Source organism: Priapulus caudatus, unplaced genomic scaffold (assembly GCF_000485595.1).
Source record: "Priapulus caudatus unplaced genomic scaffold, Priapulus_caudatus-5.0.1 Scaffold2017, whole genome shotgun sequence".
NCBI classification, from domain to species: domain Eukaryota; kingdom Metazoa; phylum Priapulida; class Priapulimorpha; order Priapulimorphida; family Priapulidae; genus Priapulus; species Priapulus caudatus.
Window position 1 is genome coordinate 3,400 of NW_014579078.1, and position 24,455 is coordinate 27,854.

Here is a 24,455-nt window from a genome sequence, read left to right on the forward strand (position 1 = left end):
GAGGCTACAATGTCAGCAGTTAAATTCAAACTAATTTGGTTGTGAAGAAGGTTATATGCTCCTTAAATCCTATAATTTCATATGGCATTCTCGTACTGTCAGTATTTTCAGCATGTAACGTATGCGCACTGCTAGTGGCCACTGCCAGTGGCGCACTGGCAGTGCATGTTGGGTGGCTGTGTAGTTTTTGCCATTGCGTTAATTAGTTACAGTGGCAGCTCTCTATTGGCAGCCTGTAGGCTTGCGTAGGTAAATGGAGATGAAGTGCTTACCTATTCTGTCTTGCTGAACCATAGTTGTTTGCTACTACATATCGAGGGAGCTTCCATCTTTAATCTGAAGACACTTAAACGTACGCGCCATCTCGTGGCAACTTTCATAACGATCCCAACAAACATTCCTTTGAGAAGGTTCCTGATATCATCCCTGTGCATTCCACTGTTTCGGCGTGTATGTGAACACATTTGGGACTAACAGGGTTTACTAGAATCCCACCACTCCACCATAGAGTCACCGCATTAGACGTTAGATGAGCGCTGTCGCTCCGCGGCACTTGTTTAAAAGGTAGGTCGGTAGGTAAAAAAACCTTTTTTTACTTAAAAATTTATTTTAAAGTCTATAACACCAAAACTATCATTTAATGTGTTTATTTTCTAGAACTTTAAACCCCGATACATATTTTGATGGAAAAATGATAGAAAAATATTGTTTAGGAAGACTAATTTCTATTTCTCGACTTTATTTATGATCTTGGTCTAAAATAAATCAATTTAATATTCTTTTTACAACAATGCTAATAAATTTGAGTTGGCACTTTTTTGGAAGGGTCTGCTGGACTCGACTCTAACTGTGAACGAAGCTGTCCATTTCCCTGTGCATTTCTTCAATTCCTTTAATACCGCAGGCTTACCACCACACAAACTTACTCTTAAACCTGGTTCCCCCATCATTGTCCTCAGATCTTTAGACCCACCCAACATCACCAGTGGAACATGTTGTCGAGTCACAGCCTGCCATATGCCAACGCCATAGACGTTGTCATCCTACATGGACCAGCTGCCAGCAACTGGCAAAACCGTATTCATACCACGCATACCACTCATCTCTTCAACATCAGATCTTCCATTTCAATTTAAAAGACTGCAATTTCCTATCCGTCTTTGCTATGCTATGACAATAAACAAAGCCCAAGGACAGACTTTCACTACCATAGGCTTGCACCTGACCACACCTGTCTTCTCCCATGGCATGCTCTATGTTGCCCTCTCACGAGTAGGCAAACCCACGGCGATGTTCATTCACACACAGCACACGAAGACCAAAAACATACTTTACAAAGAAGCCCTTGATCCTTCGTTGAGCTACAACACTAGGTACTTTGCTAGTACTATATAACTTCCAAGTAAGATGGTACCCTCCTAGCTGTAATTGAGACAACTCAATTAGTCAGTCAGTTGAGCATGCACGGGTTATCAGTTGCTTTGATTCATTTTTATGTGGGATATTATTTTTCTTATTCTTCTGGGATTAACTTGAGGCAGCTGTGAGATTAAATCCATACAGCTCCCAATGTCTCTACAGTTGTGCAATACATATATATATATGACTGTTTTTGGAGCTACGACCGACCCTATACCGATTAGATACATCTATGTCACAAAGGTAGTAATCTCAGAGTATTATCATCATACAAGATCATTACTACTGACATATCTTACGCTAAACATATTATTAATAGCTTGGGTTAACTGAAGCAAGTCAGACTAAAGTTCCTTGCTAAATGGCCAATCTGAACATGTACTGCACTCTCAGTGCCAAGGACAGGATTCAATGCTGAGACTCTGTAGCTGAAAGTTTTGAGTGCGGAGACTATGCTAATTACATTACTTGTCTCCCTTTATCCGTAGTTCGAGAAACCTGGAAGTCGAGATGAATTTGATTACCCAGATATGGCTAAGGAGGCTGGTAAGAATTTACCCTGTTAGTATTTAACATTGATTATTGTGTGCCAGCTTACACACAGCCAAATGTTGTTGTAATTATTGAGTTGAGCTTTCTCCCCTTCACTCTCCTATCTACCTTCCTTCCTCCCTATCACTTTCCTTACTTCTTTCTATCCCTTGCTACCTCTCTTCGACCAGAATCCCAATTTTTCAGTTCCGACTCTGGCTGGAGCAGTATATAAACAAATACTCGGAAACAAAACTTTTTTCTTAATTTTATTCCTGTTAGTAGAAACATTTTACTGGCAGGCAATTATAATTTTAGCTTTGTGCCTCATACCTCATTTTGCTCGTGTTCCCATTAATATTTCATCGTGAGAATTTCTATTGCACTGAAAGTAGGTGGTTCATACACCCAACAATCATCTTGTAAATAGAATGTTAAGCCTTACTCTACTCGTCTGGGGGACATGCCTGCTAATGTTATTTCAATTTAGTAATTTTGCATGATATGGTGCCAAAACTGTTATGTTTATTTCCAGCAAAAGTTCCGGTTTCATTCAAAATTGAGATCTGTGGCACCCCTTGGTATATACAGTATCACATTCACTCAAATGGAGTGGCTGTAATGCATATAAACTATTAAGAATTATGATTACCTCCGCCCAACGGAGTTGGAGGAGGTTATGTGATCGCTCTTGTGTGTTAGTGTGTTAGTCCGTTCGTGTGTTAGTGGGCTCGCACGATCGATATTAGCGCGTCGAGTCAGCAGCATGCAGGCCAGTCAGTCAGCAGCAGCCAGCAGCGAGCGGCGAGCCAGCTCGTAACACATACATGTTACATGCTGGCAGAGGTATGCACTCTCCGTGAGTGCCCTCTGTCTAGTATTTATAGTGTAATCAATTTATATGTAATTTTGTTTTATTTTCTCTGACCTGCAGTGAATAATGCACTCAAAGATGCTAAAATCAACTATGGAGAAATTCAGCAGGCATGTGTTGGATATTGTTATGGTAAGAATGATGTAAAATTTATTGTGATCTCAAGTTTGTTCTATAGTTTATACCAATATTGAATATCATGTATTGTGTTCAAAATTTAATATGTGAAGTTCTAACCAAAGATAACATGTTTGACCTTTTAAAAAGATTTTCTTGAAATAGAGAATCTGGTCAACTAAGGTGTAATGAGACCAGTAATTTTAAAAGTAGTTAATCATAATTTTTCTTTGCTTTCTAAATAGAAGATAACCAGAATTTAACTATTAGGTGCCCCTATCTCGAACCCTGCAATTGTTGCTTTTTAAAATTAAATGGAGAGTCGAAATGTGGAAACTACATTTCTTTTTAATTATGGGTCATTTACGTGGGAACATTCGTAGTTTCCTATATATTTTCGCTACTCCTGTAGGTGACACAACTTGTGGTCAGAGAGCTCTTTACGAAGTCGGCATGACAGGAATTCCTATTTTCAATGTGAGTTGCCTATCTGCTGCAATAAAGATTTATAAACTGTATGTGGTCTAAGCGATGAAACAGAAGTTTTAGGTCAAGTCACAGATGTACATTTTGTTATATTCTTAGGAACACACTGATTCGAGTCAGTTGAGCATGCACGGGTTATCAGTTGCTTTGATTCATTTTTATGTGGGATATTATTTTTCTTATTCTTCTGGGATTAACTTGAGGCAGCTGTGAGATTAAATCCATACAGCTCCCAATGTCTCTACAGTTGTGCAATACATATATATGACTGTTTTTGGAGCTACGACCGACCCTATACCGATTAGATACATCTATGTCACAAAGGTAGTAATCTCAGAGTATTATCATCATACAAGATCATTACTACTGACATATCTTACGCTAAACATATTATTAATAGCTTGGGTTAACTGAAGCAAGTCAGACTAAAGTTCCTTGCTAAATGGCCAATCTGAACATGTACTGCACTCTCAGTGCCAAGGACAGGATTCAAAGCTGAGACTCTGTAGCTGAAAGTTTTGAGTGCGGAGACTATGCTAATTACATTACTTGTCTCCCTTTATCCGTAGTTCGAGAAACCTGGAAGTCGAGATGAATTTGATTACCCAGATATGGCTAAGGAGGCTGGTAAGAATTTACCCTGTTAAGATTTAACATTGATTTTTGTGTGCCAGCTTACACACAGCCAAATGTTGTTGTAATTATTGAGTTGAGCTTTCTCCCCTTCACTCTCCTATCTACCTTCCTTCCTCCCTATCACTTTCCTTACTTCTTTCTATCCCTTGCTACCTCTCTTCGACCAGAATCCCAATTTTTCAGTTCCGACTCTGGCTGGAGCAGTATATAAACAAATACTTGGAAACGAAACTTTTTTCTTAATTTTATTCCTGTTAGTAGAAACGTCTTACTGGCAGGCAATTATAATTTTAGCTTTGTGCCTCATACCTCATTTTGCTCGTGTTCCCATTAATATTTCATCGTGAGAATTTCTATTGCACTGAAAGTAGGTGGTTCATACACCCAACAATCATCTTGTAAATAGAATGTTAAGCCTTACTCTACTCGTCTGGGGGACATGCCTGCTAATGTTATTTCAATTTAGTAATTTTGCATGATATGGTGCCAAAACTGTTATGTTTATTTCCAGCTAAAGTTCTGGTTCCATTCAAAATTGAGATCTGTGGCACCCCTTGGTATATACAGTATTACATTCACTCAAAAGGAGTGGCTGTTATGCATATAAACTATTAAGAATTATGATTACCTCCGCCCAACGGAGTTGGAGGAGGTTATGTGATCGCTCTTGTGTGTTAGTGTGTTAGTCCGTTCGTGTGTTAGTGGGCTCGCACGATCGATATTAGCGCGTCGAGTCAGCAGCATGCAGGCCAGTCAGTCAGCAGCAGCCAGCAGCGAGCGGCGAGCCAGCTCGTAACACATACATGTTACATGCTGGCAGAGGTATGCACTCTCCGTGAGTGCCATCTGTCTAGTATTTATAGTGTAATCAATTTATATGTAATTTTGTTTTATTTTCTCTGACCTGCAGTGAATAATGCACTCAAAGATGCTAAAATCAACTATGGAGAAATTCAGCAGGCATGTGTTGGATATTGTTATGGTAAGAATGATGTAAAATTTATTGTGATCTCAAGTTTGTTCTATAGTTTATACCAATATTGAATATCATGTATTGTGTTCAAAATTTAATATGTGAAGTTCTAACCAAAGATAACATGTTTGACCTTTTAAAAAGATTTTCTTGAAATAGAGAATCTGGTCAACTAAGGTGTAATGAGACCAGTAATTTTAAAAGTAGTTAATCATAATTTTTCTTTGCTTTCTAAATAGAAGATAACCAGAATTTAACTATTAGGTGCCCCTATCTCGAACCCTGCAATTGTTGCTTTTTAAAATTAAATGGAGAGTCGAAATGTGGAAACTACATTTCTTTTTAATTTATGGGTCATTTACGTGGGAACATTCGTAGTTTCCTATATATTTTTGCTACTCCTGTAGGTGACACAACTTGTGGTCAGAGAGCTCTTTACGAAGTCGGCATGACAGGAATTCCTATTTTCAATGTGAGTTGCCTATCAGCTGCAATAAAGATTTATAAACTGTATGTGGTCTAAGCGATGAAACATAAGTTTTAGGTCAAGTCACAGCTGTACATTTTGTTATATTCTTAGGAACACACTGATTCGTAAACCTATACTAATGGTATCATTGAAGAGATAAATTACTGTTATGTTTATGAATGTTATTGTTCTTTTGGCTCTAGGTAAATAATGCATGTTCAACTGGATCAACAGCTTTGTTTATGGCCAGACAATTAGTGGAAGGAGGTAATTATAAATGCTTAAGAGAAGGGTTTAATGCAAATGATTTAATATACGACATTGTTGATGAGATTTGAGTTTCAGTCTAACACAAGATTTTGCTGTTGTGGTGACATGTCATTGCCAATGTTAGTGACACATTACTTTTCACAAACATGGAACAAATTCATGTATGCACAGTACACTGGCTTGTTTAGGTTTGGCAGACTGCGTCTTGGCCTTGGGTTTTGAAAAGATGGAAAAGGGTTCACTGACTCCTAAGGTATATGTGATCTAGCTTACATTTGTACACATTATTAATCAGATTGTACCACTTAATCTAACACCAGAGTTTTACTAACTCTGCTAGAATTTTATAAATGCTTACCAGTGGAATATTACCTATTTTCAGTAATCACAAACATTTATGTACACAAACATGTTTTTGACAAAAATATCTTTTGGCAAAAATACGCATGATTTTTACAAGCGGCAAGTCAATTTGTAGCAAAGCAGGGAATATGTTTAGGAGGCCCCAGTAGCAAAAAGTGGCATGTTGTAAATATAGATTACATTCTCGCCTTTCACGTCGTATAACCCTGTTCTCGCCTTTACAACCTCCACGTTTTTGTTTAGTTTATGGACCGTACTAATCCAATGGAGAAGCACGTTGAAGTGATGGCAAGCGTGTTTGAATTGGAGTCGGCCCCTTTCACGGCACAGATGTTTGGAAATGCTGGGAAAGAGCACATGAAAAAATATGGTGAGAAGTAGGTCTCGGAGTCATTACGTTTAAATTAGTTACCATGCATGCTCTAACTGAAATAATCCAATACTCCTTAAGTAACAATTACTCAATAATCGAACTCCAGTGACTGGGCAGTGTCTACAATTATTACCCACTAACAAAGCAGGGGTGTTTAAAATCTAACGTCTAATTAGTCTCATACAAAGGAGGAAGGTTATTACAGAGCTTTGTAGCTGATCACATTGCGGTATTTTAATCTATTTCTAGGAACAAAACCAGAGCACTTTGCCAAAATCGCATGGAAAAATCACTTACATTCCATCAACAATCCGTAAGTCTTGTGGTGTTGCTGATTAATTATGTTACTGGTGTAGATCTGCAGTTGATGTTGCTCAATTTAAATGTATTTGGAAGCTCCTTTGGGGCATTGAATACATTGAAATATAATTTAGATTGATACAGAGTTGCATGTAAACATTGCTTGTACTGCATTTTGACTATTCCCTATAGAACCATCCTTCCCCTAAACCACCCTTTCACTTTTTCACACAGTTCCTCTGCGATAGATTTTCCCCCATCACTTTAATTGTTGTGTGCATTCTTTTCTCAAGTTTTTGATACTTGCTAACTTTTTGTAAATGTTTGCTATTGTTGTTGCGACATTGTTTTCCGGTTGTTCGCTCACTTTAACTTTGATTGTGGTTACAGTATTGGTGGTTCTATTGGTGGTTCTATGCAGGTACTCACAGTTCCAGGATCAGTACAGTATGGATCAGATTTTGAACTCGCCGATGGTTCACAAACCACTAACGAAGTTGCAGTGCTGGTGAGTGGGTACTCCTCGTTCCATTAATGACGATGTTAATGATGATGGTGGTAATGCTGCTGCTGCTGCTGCTGCTGCTGCTGATGATGATGATGACAATGACGATGATGATGATAATGATGATGGTAACGAAAACGGCGATGACGAAGATGGTGATCCAGAATATATCATGCTAGACACTGACCATATAGACTCATGAAACCTCTCACCCCTTATTTGGATCTTCCGTTACAGTCCGACGTCAGATGGGGCGGCTGCCGCAATTGTCTGCAGCGCGGCGTTTGTGGAGAAACATGGATTACAGGACCAGGCGATTGAAATCGTCGCACAGGAGATGGCGACAGATCTGCCGAGTACTTTCAACGAGGGCAGTTGCATGAAAGTGGTAGGTGACCAGCAGCAGTGTGGTGAAATACCTGCCAGCAGAGGCAAGTTAGGTGAACAGTAGTGAAATACCTACCATCAGATCGCAGCTACGTGAGGATTGTAGGGTATAGTAGCTTTGGTTTGTCGACAGAGACTGGTCGCGTTTCGGCAAAGCGCGTACAAGATGGCTGATGCGTCGTCGCTCTCGTTGTTTCAAGGTCGGCTACGACATGACGAAGACAGCAGCTGATCGGCTGTACCGCGGCGCCGGGGTGAAGCCAACAGACATCGACGTGGTAGAGCTGCACGACTGCTTCTCGACTAACGAGCTGATCAGCTACGAAGCACTGGGTCTGTGCGAACCAGGTGCGTTAGAGAGCAGGAGCCATGAGGAGCTGCTGTGTGGCGACATGTAAAGCAGTCATTGCACAATTGGCAGAATGTTTCAGTAGAAGGCGTAAATGATGTAGCTGTCACACACTGTTGTTTTGTCTAATCTGTGTAGGGAGATATTAATTGTGCTTAATAATGGGATTGAGATTATGTATAAAGTTGGTTCCTAGTCAAGCCTTTGTACAACACCGGTCTAAATGAAATGACACAAATATGACATAAGACAAAAGATGAAAAATATGACATAAATGATACATGGCTGTAAGAAAGCATCGTAAGACAAACCCTTTGGTATGTACATAGCTTTCAGTATTCTTGCATTTATGAAATGTGTGCTATATAATATGGTACATAAGTCATTACCAGGCCACTATTCCCATGAAATCTGACAGATGCATGTACACTGGGGGTTTCATCTCATATCATGTGCAGGGTGCAAAATTAACGGGAGTCTGGAGTCAAACACTCTGATTTACTGTCGGACTCCCTGATTTGACATATGCAGGAGTCCGTGTGACTCCCTGAAAATTCTGCCATACTAACTAGTTCGTTCCATCTCTACATACACTTTGCTCAAATGAGTGGAACACTGCAATGTCAACACACCACCATAAACGTATTGGCCAGCAAAGCCTCCATGTGTATCGTGTAGACCTTCAACTTGCCTTCTCATCCGCAATAGTTTTTTTCAGGTGAGGCGGGCAGTATGGTTGATAGAGGCGATAACACCTACGGTGGAAAGTACGTGATAAATCCAAGCGGTGGCCTGATTTCCAAAGGTCATCCCCTCGGCGCAACTGGTACGTAGAATCGCACGTCGCTATCGCACACAGCATTAACTCTCATTAGCTGGAACATGGGGCCTATGCAACTAAAACGCGTAGGATTGACGGAGGTTTCTAGTGTTGGACTGCATTGAGCCAGTAGTGTTTGTTACCTCCGCCCAACGGAGTTGGAGGAGGTTATGTGATCGCTCTTGCAGGGTTCAACATTAACTTTTTATTTCACTAGACCATCGGGCTAGTAACTGAGGAAAACCACTAGCCCTGACCTAACTTTCACGAGCCCAGACCCAGACCATTGTTATGAAAAACTTTATTTAGATAAGAGTGTGTCATCGTATGAATTCATAGATGCTGTTTCCCGCGCTTTAAATCGCGCGTGGGCCGAGTTCACGTGCAGCATTCGTATTCTACTAAAGCTTTGATTCTACCACGGGCATACACGAGCGCACGGTTTATCGATTGTCTACTGCAGCTGGCAGCAAGCCACGTTCATAGTCGTTATTGTTTTTGCCGAAAGGTAGACTGGTATCCGGCCTCACGCTCTGCTAGACAATGTACACGCTCTGCGACAAACAGTGCGGCCGCGAACCAGTCTAGCCAGAGGTGACCTTTCAGTGCAATATATATATATGACCAATTCTAACACGACCAGTTGGGCTACTAGCACTCTGGTTGTTATGCCGACCGGTACCAAGCATTTAGCCCGACTAGGTCAGGTCGGACGGTCGGGTTAGTGTCGAACCCTGTCTTGGTGCTGTTCGCGCGATCCGATATTAGCGCGTCGACGTCAGCGAGCCAGCCAGCCAGCCATGTATCTGCCATGTATGTATCTATCATACATATAGTACCATACATGTATGTATGTATGTATGTATGTATGTATGTATGTATGTATGTATGTATGTATGTATGTATGTATGTATCTGCCATGTATGTTATGGCGTATGTTGCTGGCGGAGGTATGCATTCTTCGTGAGTGCCCTCCGTCTAGTTATCTCTGTTTTCGGACAGAATTAGGTATGGTGAGGGTCGTTTCTGTGTTGATGGCCGACGTCTAGGATTTCAAGATATCTGATGAGTGTACTTGATTGAACTTTTGCACTTTCACATTGAGCTTTGTACTTAATAACATGATGATTGGCTTACTTAACATCAGGAGATAAATAATTAGCACACACGCACGAACGCACGCACGCACGCACACACTCACACACTTGCACGCACGCATACAAATATCAACACAGACCCACGTTCATGTCATTTTGCAAATAGTTTTATTTTGTAAAAAAAAATACTGTGCATTTCGATTGTCAGTTGTGAAGTGTGTCAAAAATCCACCCGATTTTGAATAAATACGTGAACACGATAACTTTTAAGATCCCAGAAAACTGCTATAGGCTGAAAATGTTATTCATAATTATGAAAAACATTTTCAGTAGCTGCTGGTGGTTAGTGAATTCAACCTGGCGCCTGCCACTTGGTTGTTATAATATTATTACAGAAATCTAACAGTATGGTCAATCTCCACCGGAACATGATTACTTGCTGCTAAGCACCACAATGTCGATAGTACCACAGTTAGAAATAGTGCAGAACATGTATTTCTTGTGTACCATATTATTTTCTTACATAGGGTATTAATTAAGTGGTAGCATTAGCTGTAGGGTTTACGGTATTATAATGTTTATAATACCTCTATGGCTAAAGCAATTGTGAATTTCCTGTGTGATGCAATGAAGTCTCCTCTACATGATAATGGCACTAAAGATACTACGTAGCTGTTAGGAATCTGCTCAACGCTAGTCTGCAGATTTCAGCCTATAAGCATATATTCCAGGATCTAAAAAGTCGTATTGCATTTCCTTCCTCTCAATGACGGATCCATCGAGTGGACATTCACCTCTACAGGTCCTAAACGATCAAAAGGTCAAACCTCAAGGTCAAAAGCCTCTGCCAGTGCTGAGCGCTGGGAGTTACGTGACCTACTTGCCTGGCGTGATTGACAGGCAGCTCTAGCCAATCATCGTCGCGATTGGCAATTATAAAAACATTACCTAGGGACGAAGTGCCGAAACGTCGATTGGCAATTATAAAAACAGTACCTAAGTACAGATATAGTAATATAATTACAGGCCAGTATAAAAACAGTAACGAAGTGCTGCAACATCGAGATTAAAAAAAAATAGAAAAACGACTAGCACGTGCACACACGCGCTGCGGGAGCTCGGCCACCCTAGCAACAAGATAGGTAGTTACGCCTCGCTCATGCGGACCGGTCGATCCCCCAGCGACGCCGCCCGCCGTCTCGTCCTGTGGCCCTTCTTCGAGTACGTGAACACCTCGAAGGTGGGAGCGAAGTTCATGTGTCCGTCCTGCTCGCCGACGTAGGTCTCGCAGCGCGCGTCATCGACCCACCACCGCGTCAGATCCTCATAGATCTTCGCCGGCTCGCCGTCGTCGTTCAGCTTCTCGCAGAGCCGGCACCACGGCGCCGGCTTCTGCTCGCCGACGACGTAGCGCCGCTTCCAGTCGAAGTACGCGTTGTAGAGCGTCTCGTTTGCCGCGACGGCGAGGAGGTGGTCGGCGAGCGCCTTCACCGAGTCGAAGTCGCGCGCGTCGATGTAGGACCCCGGCGGCGCGTGTCGTGCGTAGTCGACGCCGCCGAGCGTGACGGGCACGACGTCGTGCGTCAGTCCGCGGTAGAGCTTCTCGGTGACGTAGTCGCGGCAGAGGCCGTTCTCGAAGGCGAGGTAGAAGCGGTAGTCGTCGTCGAGCATCGCGTCCCAGTCGCAGTCGTCGCAGCGCGTCTGATTGCAGCGGCCCTCCGCGCGACCGTACGTGTCGACGTCCACGTATTGCCGCAGCTCGGCGACGACCTCCTCGCGGCGGCTCTTCGTCGGGCAGCGCGTCGCGAACCACGCCGCGAACTTGCTCTTGCGGCGCGCGACGTCCGTGTCGTAGTCGACGGCGGCGGCGCGGCGCCGGAACGCGCCGTACGCGGTCGGCACGTCCGAGTCGAGCCGGTACGTCATCGTCCAGTTGAACGCGCCGTCGAATCCGCGCAGCGAGCGCACCTTGAGGTAGGTGTGCGAGGCGGGCTCGCGCAGGTAGAAGACCCAGCGCTGGCGCGGCGAGTAGTACGCGGGCAGGCTGTGCCGCTGCACGTTGAAGAAGTTCATGACGACGGCGTCGGCGCGCTTGATGAGCGAGTGGTCGCGCGTCGCCGCGCAGTTGCTGACGCGGCAGCCGGCGAAGGGCGCCGCGCCGTAGCGCGGGAACCACTCCTGCCCGGAGATCTGCGTCCACAGCAGCACCAGCTTCGGCGGGCCAGCGGCGGCGCCTTCTGGCGGCGAAGCAGTCTCGTTGGTTGCGAAGAGGCGGAGCGTCGCGTTGCCGTGGCGACAGGTGTGGTTGTCATGGCGATTCTTCCACCACGGTTGACTGGCCGGCGTGTCAATGTGGACCCTGCTGCTGCCGGCGTTGCTCCAATGCATGCCAACCTCGAGGATGGCGACGGCGAATACGAATAGAGCTGACGCGATCGCCCCATCCGTCGCCGTGAATCTGTTGAACGCCCGCTTGCTGGTTTCCATGGTGATCGGCTGTCATGCCTGACGATGGAGTCGGCAGCGTCCGCGTGCTCACGCGGTCGTCAGTTGGTGTCGCATGTATCTGTAAATATAGCACAGTCCGGTGTTTGCCCATAGGTGTAAAAACTCGTGTCGGAAAGCCACTGTTACACTCGCGCGTGTATACTGACGCACATGTGCACGTACACGCACGCGCTTCTGTGCACGCACACACGCTCGCACAGCGTTCACGCACATTCTGTGCACGTACACACGCTCGCACGCGTTCACGCACATTCTGTGCACGCACACACGCTCGCATAGCGTTCACGCACATTCTGTGCACGCACACACGCTCGCATAGCGTTCACGCACATTCTGTGCACGTACACACAGGCTGCATAGACGTTTCACGCACACCCGCTTCGCTCGCATAGACGTACATGTAAATTTCTTGCCATGCGTACACACGCACGCACGCTTTTGTTCACGCAATTCTCGGTGCACGTACACACGCTCGCATATCATTCGATGTAAATTTCTGTTTTCATGGTACACACGCTGCGACGCACGCTTCCTGTTTCACGCACATTCTGTGCCACGTACACCACGCTCGCATAGCGTTCACGCACATTCTGTGCAGTTACACACGCTTCAGCATAGCGTTTCACGCACGATTCTGTGCACGATAACCCGCTCGCATGCGTTCACGCCACATTACTGTGCACGGTACACACGACTCGCATAAGCGTTCACGCACATTGCTGCTGCACGTACACGCCTTCGCATTGCGTTCAGCCACATTCTGTGCTACACCACGCTCGCATTAGCGTTTCACGCACATTCTGGGCACATAACACCGCTCGCTAGTGTTCATGTAAATTCGGTGCCATGACACACGCACACACGCTCGATAGAGTAATGTAAATTCTGTGCACGTACACACGCTCGCATAGCGTTCACGCACATTCTGTGCACGTACACACGCTCGCATAGCGTTCACGCACATTCTGTGCACGTACACACGCTCGCATAGCGTTCATGTAAATTCTGTGCATGTACACACGCACACACGCTCGCATAGCGTACATGTAAATTCTGTGCACGTACACACGCTCGCATAGCGTACACGCACATTCTGTGCATGTACACACGCTCGCACGCGTTCACGCACATTCTGTGCACGCACACACGCTCGCATGGCGTTCATGTAAATTCTGTGCATGTACACACGCACGCACGCACGCTTCTGTTCACGCACATTCTGTGCATGTACACACGCTCGCATGCGTTCACGCACATTCTGTGCACGCACACACGCTCGCATAGCGTTCATGTAAATTCTGTGCACGTACACACGCTCGCATAGCGTTCACGCACATTCTGTGCACGCACACACGCTCGCATAGCGTTCACGCACATTCTGTGCATGTACACACGTAGTACTGTGCACACGTAGACAGATTGCTAGTGTTATATATGAGGTTTGTTTTGGGGATCAGAAATAAGGGGAATATAGAATGCCAAGTAAAAAAATGTATATTTGAATACTTGTGAAGTTAGGCTGGTGAAGCGTAAGCAGCATGCCAGTATATATATAGATAGTAGAAAAGTATATAGATATAGTAGAAAAGTATATAGATATAGTAGAACAGTAGATATCACTAGCCTTTCAATGGTAGGTACTAACAACTATAGCTTAATTAGGCAGTCCATGTTGGGCTGGTTGTATTAGGGACACGCGCTTTAATTTGACTATCATTTATTATCTCGGATTCAATGACTTAGAGATGATTCTCGGATTCGATAATTCTCCGAAGATTCTCGGATTGATCATGATTCGAGACTGATGTAATAAATGGAGCATGTACGTGTATGCAGGCAGAAATTTCCACTTGCGGCTTACTTTCAACATTTTGCGTCATAAATACCGGTGGTTGTTATGTAGTGCCCACCCTATATAAATGACTTTATAACGTGACCATATTATGGAAATTATATAATATAAGAACAATAACAAAACAAACTATAACATAAAGGAATCTATTTAGATATGCTAATTAGGCCCGCTCGCGGGCAACTTCGCGGTATGTTTATGTTCTAACGTCTGATATATGTTTTTCGCGTCGGTGCATGATTGTCATCATGCCAAAGAAGCTGAGGTATATTTATAGAATTAGTAAACTAGAGTTATGTAAGGTATATACCTATATCTCTGACAGCCTTGATTGATGATTTACTCCATCTTCTCGCAGGCATCCTACGTGGCATTTTATTGTTCAGTTCCTGTGGGCACGGAAATGGGTACGCACGTCTCACGCGAGTTTGCGTGGGAATGCCACTCGTTGAACTGGTTTGGCAGGTGGGCATGCAGTGAGCTATAACGCTTAACGCTCTGCTGCCCAACTCTTTGTATCAATAGCTGGGTGCATGTAAGGATGTATATAATGTATACTAGTATGCAGTACATAGCATATAGTATATAGTATAGGATTACTATGCTTTTTGCGTACGCGCAGACTGTTGATGGATTTGTTATGGTTTATTGTGTGATCGTGCTCTACGCATAAGAAAAGCTTACTCCCACAAAAATACTACATCATAAATACAGGCAGGCACAGCTACTAGAATTCGAGAATGACAATGTGCCTCCAGCAGAATACCTAATTAAATACTACACACTTGTATTTATATATGTTGGAGCGTGTGAAACATCTTAAATGAGTTAGCCCGTGAGTTGAGCTTGCCGGTTTCTAGGTGGGTCATCTCGACCCACGGGCTGAGCTGGCCGACCTCCAGGTGAATAAACTCTCTACAATGAGAGACGAATTGGCCGGTGGGTCAAGTTAACCAGTGCCACGGAGGTATGCTGTATCCCACTGAGCTTTGCTGGCGTAGGTCCGGATATTATAGGGGTAGAATTTTAACTTCACGTGAGAACGTTTATGGACGTTTTGTGTTTATTTCTGACCCGCCAAACTACTAGTACTTGCCAGCACTGCGGCAACCATAAAATTCAGCATGTGCAACATATATTTCTAGTTAAATAGCTTTTCTGCTTTTACTCCTTCAGGTTTGGCTCAGTGTGCTGAGCTCTGCTGGCAGCTGAAGGGGCAGGCAGGCAAACGACAGGTGAAAGGAGCAAAGTTAGCTCTCCAGCATAATATCGGTCTAGGTGGCGCTGTCGTTGTCACACTCTATCGGCTTGGATTCCCGGAGGCAGCTAGTGGGTAGGTAGCTCCAAGAAACCGTCTTGCTAGGGTTAGAAGACAATCGGTCGCATAACAGTGGGTAGGCATAACAGGCGTGTATTGATCGTCCTGCTTGGAAGATTGATTGCGATCGTCACCGATACTTCTTTGGTGATCAGTCTAGTGAGAGCTTGAACAGGTTATCTGGTTGGTAGGGTCCATTTTGTTATCTCGTATAGGTCGAGTCAGATAGCTATAGCCAACTAGGCAAGCATTCGGCAACTATGTTTATTGTGTACAGACTGTAGTGCAGACCGGTTCATACATTTGACAGGTGTGTATGGTAGAGCTAGATATAGAAGCCTGAATGTCCCTCTAGTGTGCTGCATATGTAGTAAGTTCGGGTCCAAATTAAGTCTACTTTTGTATCCTTGTACATACGTTATGGAGTTAGGATTAGGTCCGGATTATGTATTAGGTTAGGATTAAGATTAAAGCTATGATAATGATGATCATTGTGGTATGGCATATGTACTTTGGTCCCAAAGTAGAATTCGGCAACTAATTTGTCAGTGCATGTGTAACGGAGGTATTCGGGAGCGGCGTGAGTCTACTGGCGAACTGAGGCTAGGCGTAGGTGTAGGAAAGGGAATAACGCAAACCAACAGAGAAAGACAACAACTACGGTCGTAACGTACCACACAGGCGTTTATTCTCAGACATGATAGAGGTCGAACAAGATACAAGCGGTACAATCGAAAGTTAGAGACGAGGGAGAGGAACAATAGTTAGTCGGGATGACAGTCAGGTTCTCTCGAGCTCGGCTTGAGCCTCGGCTTTTAAGCCTGTTAGTAATTGGGATCATAAACCCGCGACTTAGTGACAAGTTTCTCACGGTGCGACTTCAAGCAGGTGTTTCTCCACCATCGCTTCTTCTCCCTTGTCGCACCTAGGTGTCGCGATCGACGTTCGTCGCCACCCCGGGCGGGCTCGGATGTAGCCGCTGTTTATTTGTCATCAACTCTCCTCGCTACACATGTAGCATTTTCCGGCATAAAGGGTTAGCCTAACTAGGGTATAAATTTGGTCGCATAAAGTAGTGAAGCTTTGACTATAAACCATACGTATATCCTGTGGACCGATATGTATTAAATATCCATAATATACATACATGAGCACATAAGTGTGTATTTGTAGAAATGTGTGTAAATGAGTATACCACCAAAATTGCAACCGAGTGATAAGCAACAATTTAAACTGGATCGTTACTATTCGTGTTAGTGTGCTATTGTTCGGCTTGTATCGTAGCATTAAATCACCGAGCATTTGAAATTTCAGGAGTTTGAGAGTGGTGACATCACCAGCTGCAGATATGTCACCAGAGGGCTTCCGAGCAGCGCCCATATTCAATCTTATTCAGGAAGCTCTCATGAAGGCAAGTGTGTTTGATTCTGCGAGTGTGACACTGCCCATGCAGCTACTCCTATAAGCCTATAGATACTAGGGCTGTAACGATCCACCGAAATCGAATCGGATCGCGATTCTCTTCCCTCGATCCGATCCTCGATATTTTTCCCCGTATTTTCAGTTCCACTTCGATACCACTTTTTTCTTCCAATAGATGGCGGCACTACGCTATATATACTGTGGAGTGTTACTCACCAATGTTACTCAGCGGCTGTGCAGTGTATATAATATACTCTCTAGACTCTCTAGTCTATTCACCATTTAGTATTTATTGGCAATTTCTAATAATTTATTATTACAAAATAATGAAAATATAAAAAATAAGATAACATTTCAATATTTTTGGAATCGAATCGAAGGAATCGAATCAAGAGGCTAATATCGAGAACCGGATCGAATCGAGAGGCTTGTGTATCGTTACAGCCCTAATAGATACTGACGTAACACTATGAATAACATGCAAACGTCACAAAAAATGCATGCTTTTGTCGTGGCTCTAAAGTCTAAAGGGTTGCATTCTGGTACTAAAGCAATTGGGTAATTCCTTGCATTTTTGCAGCCTGGAAGCTAAAAGAAACCATTTTTAAGGTTTAATTTAGGTTCGATCTACTCTTTAATTTATCTTTGTTTATTTAAGTTTAAAATAATGTAGCCACATGTGTAATGTTATATAAGTGCAAACTGATGTGATAGAGGGGTGGGGGGAAGGATTCTAACCGAATTCTTGTCATTACTATGATTATTTGTTTTCAGGATGGAGCAAACATCGTGAAAAAAGTGAACGCCGTGTACCTGTTCAAAATTACGGAGGGGCCCAACGGCAGTGAAGGACTTTGGACAGTTGATGTGAAAAATGGTAGTGGATCTGTCAAAATCGGAGGAGATGGAGGTAGGTATAGGATGATAAGACTGTAAGTGTGTGAATGTGCTGGGTTTCATCTGGAACAGATACCTTGTTGCTTGTAGTGGTTCATTGTTGGTCTCGCATTCAATTTTCTTGATAACATTATGAAATGTTATACACTGATAAATGTTAACCCAATTTTATGTACACAAGAAGCATGAATTTTTGACTCGTGCTACCATTATTGCCACATTCAAATTATTTAAAAAGGCTTAATCGGAGGTTATGCTATTACCATCACCGTTGCTGTCAGCACAGAGGTTGCTATTATACAATGGGTCAGTGGGCACATTGGGCACACATCAACACATTTCACTGCCATGCTATGATGCTAGAGCTACTAGAGATGGTTGAAACTTCTTTCTATTCCTACTGGAAACTGTGCTCTTTTAGTTTTACATCTCTAATGACACGGATGGTGGTCACTATCAGCACTGGAGTGTTCCATGTCCTTTTGTGTGGTTATCTGAGTCACTAGGAATTCAGTCTTCAGTGTTGTGAGCTAGGTTCTAATACTTTGAGTAAATTCACTGACCTAGCTGTGGTTTCGACTTACAACATTCTGTCGGAAAGTTGGGTGTGGTAACCACTTCCACTGTACTAACTACCGAACTACCGAAACGTCTCTGTAGCCCAATGATTTTCGTTGTCTTAGTATTTTAACACACGTTCATTGTAGCCAAGCCGAATGTAACACTGACAATTTCCGATTCGGATTTCGTTGAACTTGCCGAGGGAAGGCTCAAGCCACAGGTGGTACGTTGTTCTGCTTAATTATGTTTTATACATTTATGATATATACAGTTATGTAAAGTAATTTAAGCAATAGTAATAGTAGTAAAGGTTTATATTTATGTAATGTTGTCGATTACCTATGATTTGATGCGAAAGAGTTGAAGAGTTGGATTCGTCATCTACCTCTGGTGTACGCAAAACGATGTTTTACACACGTGGTGTGTATTTGTTCTTTTTGCCCAGGCGTTTTTCCAGAAGAAATTGAAACTTGCCGGAAACATGGTGCTGGCCATGAAGTTAAACAGTGTTCTGCCACCTGCGGGAACGGCTGTTTCCGTCACACAGACTCCCGCCAACGAAGGGTTCAAGGCATCATCAATATTTAAGGAAGTGGAAGAAAGGTTACGAAGGGTACGGCAGCATATTTCATTAGTAGAAAATGATGTGATGATCACGAAGTCAAACTCCTATTTATTTGCAATTCTTCTATTTTCTGCTTGTTCTTGTTTACTTACATTTCTATAGCAGTTTCTGTTTATTCCATTTTACGCTGTTGGGTACCTTCTTCTTAAAGGTGCCTTCCCTCGAAATTTCAAGTGGCAAACATAAAAATCAGGCAAAAATGAATTATTTTAACATTGCACATTTGTACTTGCCTATATATGTGTGATAGGTAAGAAAAAAAATGCTCAGGAATACGTTCATTCAAAGCTTTTAGACTACAAAGTGAAAGTTTCAAGTGGAATGTTTCAAACAGCGTTTACTTTTTCCGTTCTGCGGCGATGTTGTGACGCGTTGTTGCCATGCGGTGTTGCCAAGCGCTGAAGGTCATGAAGGCTGCATGTGCTCATAGATATCATATAACACATGTGTTATATGATATCTATGGCTGTGCTGGTTCCGTGACCTGCGTCGACTCTTGCTGTTATGATACAGAACCGTGGCAAAACGCGATTTTCGCGTTGTTTTTAGCTCGGCTGACGAAGTCAGATGCAGCTTGTAGAATCTCATGAGCGTCCGTGCGTCCGTCAACAGTTGGGCACAAATCTTAACCGCTCGACGTACGGTCACGATATTTGGGACGTGGGGGGGGGGCGTTGCGAAAAGGACTCGGGATGTCGAATTTGGGGGGGCAAGGGTCAAAGGTCAAGGTGTGTCAATGGAGGGGGAATATTTCTCCCTTAACAGGAAATACGGAATTGCGGCACAAATCTCAACGGCTTGACCTACGCTCTTAATATTCGATGTATAGTGTGATGGGGAGGAAACCCATCACCAGTGCGAAATTGGTCACCGTTCAAAGGGCAGTGGGGGAAAGGTCAGATATCATAAATTTTCTGAGGACATGGTCTAACGGACCGAGTGAAAAACTTTTTTGTTTCAACGATGACCTACGATTTTTATCACTTGAAGGACCATGAAATGTGCTTTCCGCTGACGTGCGAAAAGTAAGTGTCTGATAACCTTTTGACCCTCAAGAGGAGGTAACACCACCAGATCTGTTGACTGTTAACAAAGGACTGAACTGCTTTTGCTATTAGAGCCCCCTCCACCCGCCCCTCCTTCCCCCACCACTACGCTTGCGCTCGATGCATATCCGTGATAACATGTTAATATAGCAGTCATTAAAGTTACACAGCTGTATCTTTATTACTGTACTACCAGTAGGTATAGCATATCCTATCATAGATTTTAGATCTGTATTAGTAGTATCCTAGATATATGCTCTGAGCACGAATGCAGTGGCGGTAGGGCACACTTGATTCGGTTGCCAGTGAGTTTATCAGAAGTATACCTGGCTACAGTACACGTCAGTTGAGCGCTGTCGCTCTGCGGCACTTGTTTCGTTGAGAGAAGGAGGCTTTATACATATTTTTACAATTTTATTTTCAAAGCTAACGTTCAGTTAAAGTGTAGTGAGTTATTTACTTATGTTTTTACAGTAGTTTGTCACAAAAATGTGCGTGGGAAGGCATCTTAATTGTACAAGATTTAACTGATTATTGTATATATTATGAGTGGCCATATTCTCCAAACGTATGCATTAATAATCATTTGACTATTTGAAATTTTTATCTGACGATTCATTCCTTATTCCAGGATGGTGATAAAATCGTTGGGAAAGTTAAAGGCATCTACTTATTCAAGGTCACAGGGGGACCTGCTGGGAAGGATGCAATGTGGCTGGTAGATGTAAAGAATGGAAAAGGAGCTGTTAAATCCGGTGCAGGTATGTGAGATTAGAGTGATGTTTAACTGCAGTAGATATATCAAACACTAAAATAATTATATTCAACTTTATCAATAAATCATATCAGAATTATTATATGAGTGTATAAGGAATGTATAATATAGATATAATATAATATATCATAATCATATCAATAACTATATCAATAAACTGAAATGTAGCATCATGGTGGTATTGGCTACGCAGGAAAAGCTGATTGCACCATCACAATCAGCGATGAGGATCTGCTAAAGGTGGCATCAGGAAAGCTTAGTGCGCAAACGGTAATTGCAAAACTTTTTAACTAGTTCGTAGGCTCTGCTAGGAGTAGTGTAATCATACCTGCATGTAGTAGCAATGATACTAAGTATCATCTTCAATATACCCTGTCGATCCCTGTTCAGTATTGAATGGTATATATAGGTTTTGGTAGTTATTATACTTAATAAACAGTAAGTGGCAAGCAGTTGGTTTGCACATACAAAATCACTGCGTTTCATTCACAGATCCTTGGTCAATAAAAATTTCAAAGAATAAAAAATCCTAGTAAATAAATTCTGTTATTATTAGTCGACTATCAGAATTTTGTCTGCTATGTGTTACTTATTGATTCCACTATGTTGCCCAATACGGCTTTTATAGGCATTCTTTTCGAAGAAATTAAAGATTGCTGGCAACATTGGACTTGCTATGAAATTAAAGGAAGTTCTACCAACACCTGGACAAGCAAAGTTGTAATAACCGGCCAACACATTTGAGATACTATGGTCAAGACTGTGGTGAGTTAGTAACCAGGTTATAAAAGGAGAAAGATTTATTATGGTAATTCTAATAAGAATACTTCTATTCTCTGCGAAGGTCAAGGAACGTCAGTCTATGAGATGTTTACTCTTTAAAAAATTATTGCACATTCCAATTTAATCGCTGTGCATACACAGGCACTTGCAGCAATTCAGCCTACAGTCATGCCACACACACCGCTGCACATTTACACTTAGATATAGTATATATGTGTGTATATATATATATACATACATATATACATGTGTGTGCGCGTGCGTGTGCGCGTGCGTGTGCGTGTGCGTGCGCGCGTGTGCGTGCGTGTGAAAATGTGCAGCGACGTGCATGTGGCTCCAAGTGCCTGTGTCCGTACTGTAGTTTTATGGTTTATGGTTTACTCTAGTCTTTATTCAGTATTAATTAATATAATTCGGTGCTTGGTCTCTCAACCTCAATGTTATGAATTGTAAGCAATTGTCATGAGTGTTGATTTATGTTAATCATACCAATTTGAAATAAAATCTGTGATATTTATGGTGAACTATTGGTACGTGTGTATAAATGTATGATGTACGTCTTCTTTCTGCTGCGTGTAGTGCTGCTTATTATTTCTGCTGTTCAGGATTCATGCACGTTTCACGTGCCATAATTATCATATACAGTTGTTGCTATTAAACAGTGTAGAGGCATGTGAGGAAGTTGAGATGTTTGGCACAGCTGGCCGGTGTTTCTTACTGCTTTACCGATTATCAGCATATCCTGCGGTAGTCGCCAGTCAGCATAGATAATGTGCGTGCACGTACTATATATACACAGCAGTTGCGCGACTCATGTACTGTCACTGAAGCACGAAGGGTCGTTGTCGTATAGGGTACTACATATATGTACCCGAGGTTACTATCTGATATGGTTAGGGTTAGGGTTAGGGAGTAGGCGTAGGCGTAGGTGACATATATGTACCTCGGGTACCCTATACGACAACGACCCCTTCAGCGCCACTGAACTTGATCGTTGGTCGGCGTCAGTGGGTATCTTAGTCTCTAGAACACCCCCATTTTCTGAGGAAGAACCAAGAGTTTCACTGTAGGCTTGGATATTCAACACAGAATGAGAGGAAAGAGAGGGATAGAGAGACACACACAGCATGAGGGCGACAAAGACAGCGATAGAGAGAGGCGAGAGCGTGAATGAGAAAGAACACTCAAAAGATTGTAAAAACCGGTTTATAAATAAATATTTCATTAGATGGATGTAGGATGTACACCGTGTAACCGTCCGATTTTGCACTCAAATTACCTCGTAGCATGACTTATGCGAAAGAACTTTTTGCTAACAGGTCTGACTGGTTGACAGGTTGACAGATTGAACAACCTTTTGACTGTTAAACTCATTACCGCTTTCCTGCACGCACAGTATATAAGGCTTATGGTGATCAAACGCGAACGCTCTGTGGTTAACGTTCATGAACTGTGAATATGAAGGAAACACCTAGTGAGGTGCGTCTCTCAGGAAGGTGCATCAGTGTATGAAACTGAAGTCATTTACGTGAAACTGTAGCGAGACCCAGTATTCCCAAAACGGACACAGTTATCCACAATCGAGTGGTCCTTAACGCTAACGTTCATGAATGAATTGCATTAAAGTTTCGAGAATATCAAAGTCAATCTCGTGCATTTATTTCATATAATATGTGTAAGAAAAAGTTTAAAAAAAATTAGGTAGGTAGGTAGGTAGGTGGGAGGTGTGGGTGGGTTGGTTAGGTAGATAGGGGGTCAGCCCTATAGACCGAAGGTCCGATAAACCGAATATTGAAAAGGGACCTATAGACCGAAGGTCCGATAGACCGAAGATTTCATAAATCATAGTGAAATACTTTACTTAATTTGTGACAAACACGCACACGCACACGCACACGCACACGCACACGCACACACACACAGACACGCACACACACACACACACACACACACACACACACACACACACACACAGACGCGCACACTCACACACACACGCACACGCACATACAGACACAGACACAGATACCCTTCTCCCTTCTCCCCTTCCTCCTCCACCAGCTTCTCCCTGCTCCCCTTCCTCCTTCTCCACCAGCTTCTCCCCTCCTCCTTCTCCACCAGCTTCTCCCTTCTCCCCCCCTCCTCCACCAGCTCCCTTCTCCCCCTCCTTCCCTTCCTCCTCCCCCCTCCTCCTTCTCCACCAGCTTCTCCCTTCTCCCCCTCCTCCTCCACCAGCTCCCGTCTCCCCCTCCTGCTCCCCTTCCTCCTTCTCAACCAGCTTCACCCTTCTCCCCCTCCTCCTCCACTAGCTCCCTTCTCCCCTTCCTCCTTCTCCACCAGCTTCTCCCCTCCTCCTTCTTCACCAGCTTCTCCCTTCTCCCCCTCCTCCTCCACCAGCTCCCGTCTCCCCCTCCTGCTCCCCTTCCTCCTTCTCAACCAGCTTCACCCTTCTCCCCCTCCTCCTCCACTAGCTCCCTTCTCCCCTTCCTCATTCTCCACCAGCTTCTCCCCTCCTCCTTCTCCACCAGCTTCTCCCTTCTCCCCCTCCTCCTCCACCAGCTCCCTTCTCCCCCTCCTTCTCCCCTTCTTCCTTCTTCCCCAGCTTCTCCCCTCCTCCTTCTCCACCAGCTTCTCCCTTCTCCCCCTCCTCCTCCACCAGCTCTCTTCTCCCCCTCCTGCTCCCCTTCCTCCCTCTCCAC

The 24,455-nt window shown here is 43.5% G+C and overlaps 2 protein-coding genes across 2 annotated transcripts; one reads left to right on the forward strand and one right to left on the reverse strand.

The window, feature by feature from the left end:
- Positions 1–3,996: 3,996 nt before the first annotated feature.
- LOC106818090 (non-specific lipid-transfer protein-like) lies at positions 3,997–22,280 on the forward strand (the record flags this gene model as incomplete). Its single annotated transcript, XM_014822808.1, is given in 19 exon segments — positions 3,997–4,054; positions 4,974–5,045; positions 5,444–5,508; positions 5,709–5,772; positions 5,964–6,028; positions 6,382–6,508; positions 6,761–6,824; positions 7,233–7,319; positions 7,554–7,704; positions 7,904–8,051; positions 8,771–8,878; positions 15,506–15,662; positions 16,962–17,058; positions 17,844–17,979; positions 18,674–18,750; positions 18,973–19,140; positions 20,830–20,959; positions 21,167–21,243; positions 21,602–22,280. Coding segments are annotated over 19 exon segments (1,947 nt in total), but the record flags the coding sequence as incomplete, so codon positions are not given.
- LOC106818091 (alpha-(1,3)-fucosyltransferase C-like) lies at positions 10,121–14,788 on the reverse strand. The gene is made up of 2 exons (XM_014822809.1): positions 14,640–14,788; positions 10,121–12,535 (listed from the first exon to the last, which is right to left on the reverse strand). Exon 2 carries the CDS (start codon positions 12,454–12,456, stop codon positions 11,116–11,118), a length of 1,341 nt encoding a protein of 446 aa, XP_014678295.1. The 5' UTR covers positions 12,457–12,535; positions 14,640–14,788; the 3' UTR covers positions 10,121–11,115.
- Positions 22,281–24,455: the final 2,175 nt, after the last annotated feature.

Excerpts from the sequence above, each read along its gene's own strand:
- LOC106818091 (XM_014822809.1), bottom strand. The coding sequence starts at position 12,456 with ATGGAAACCAGCAAGCGGGCGTTCAACAGATTCACGGCGACGGATGGG.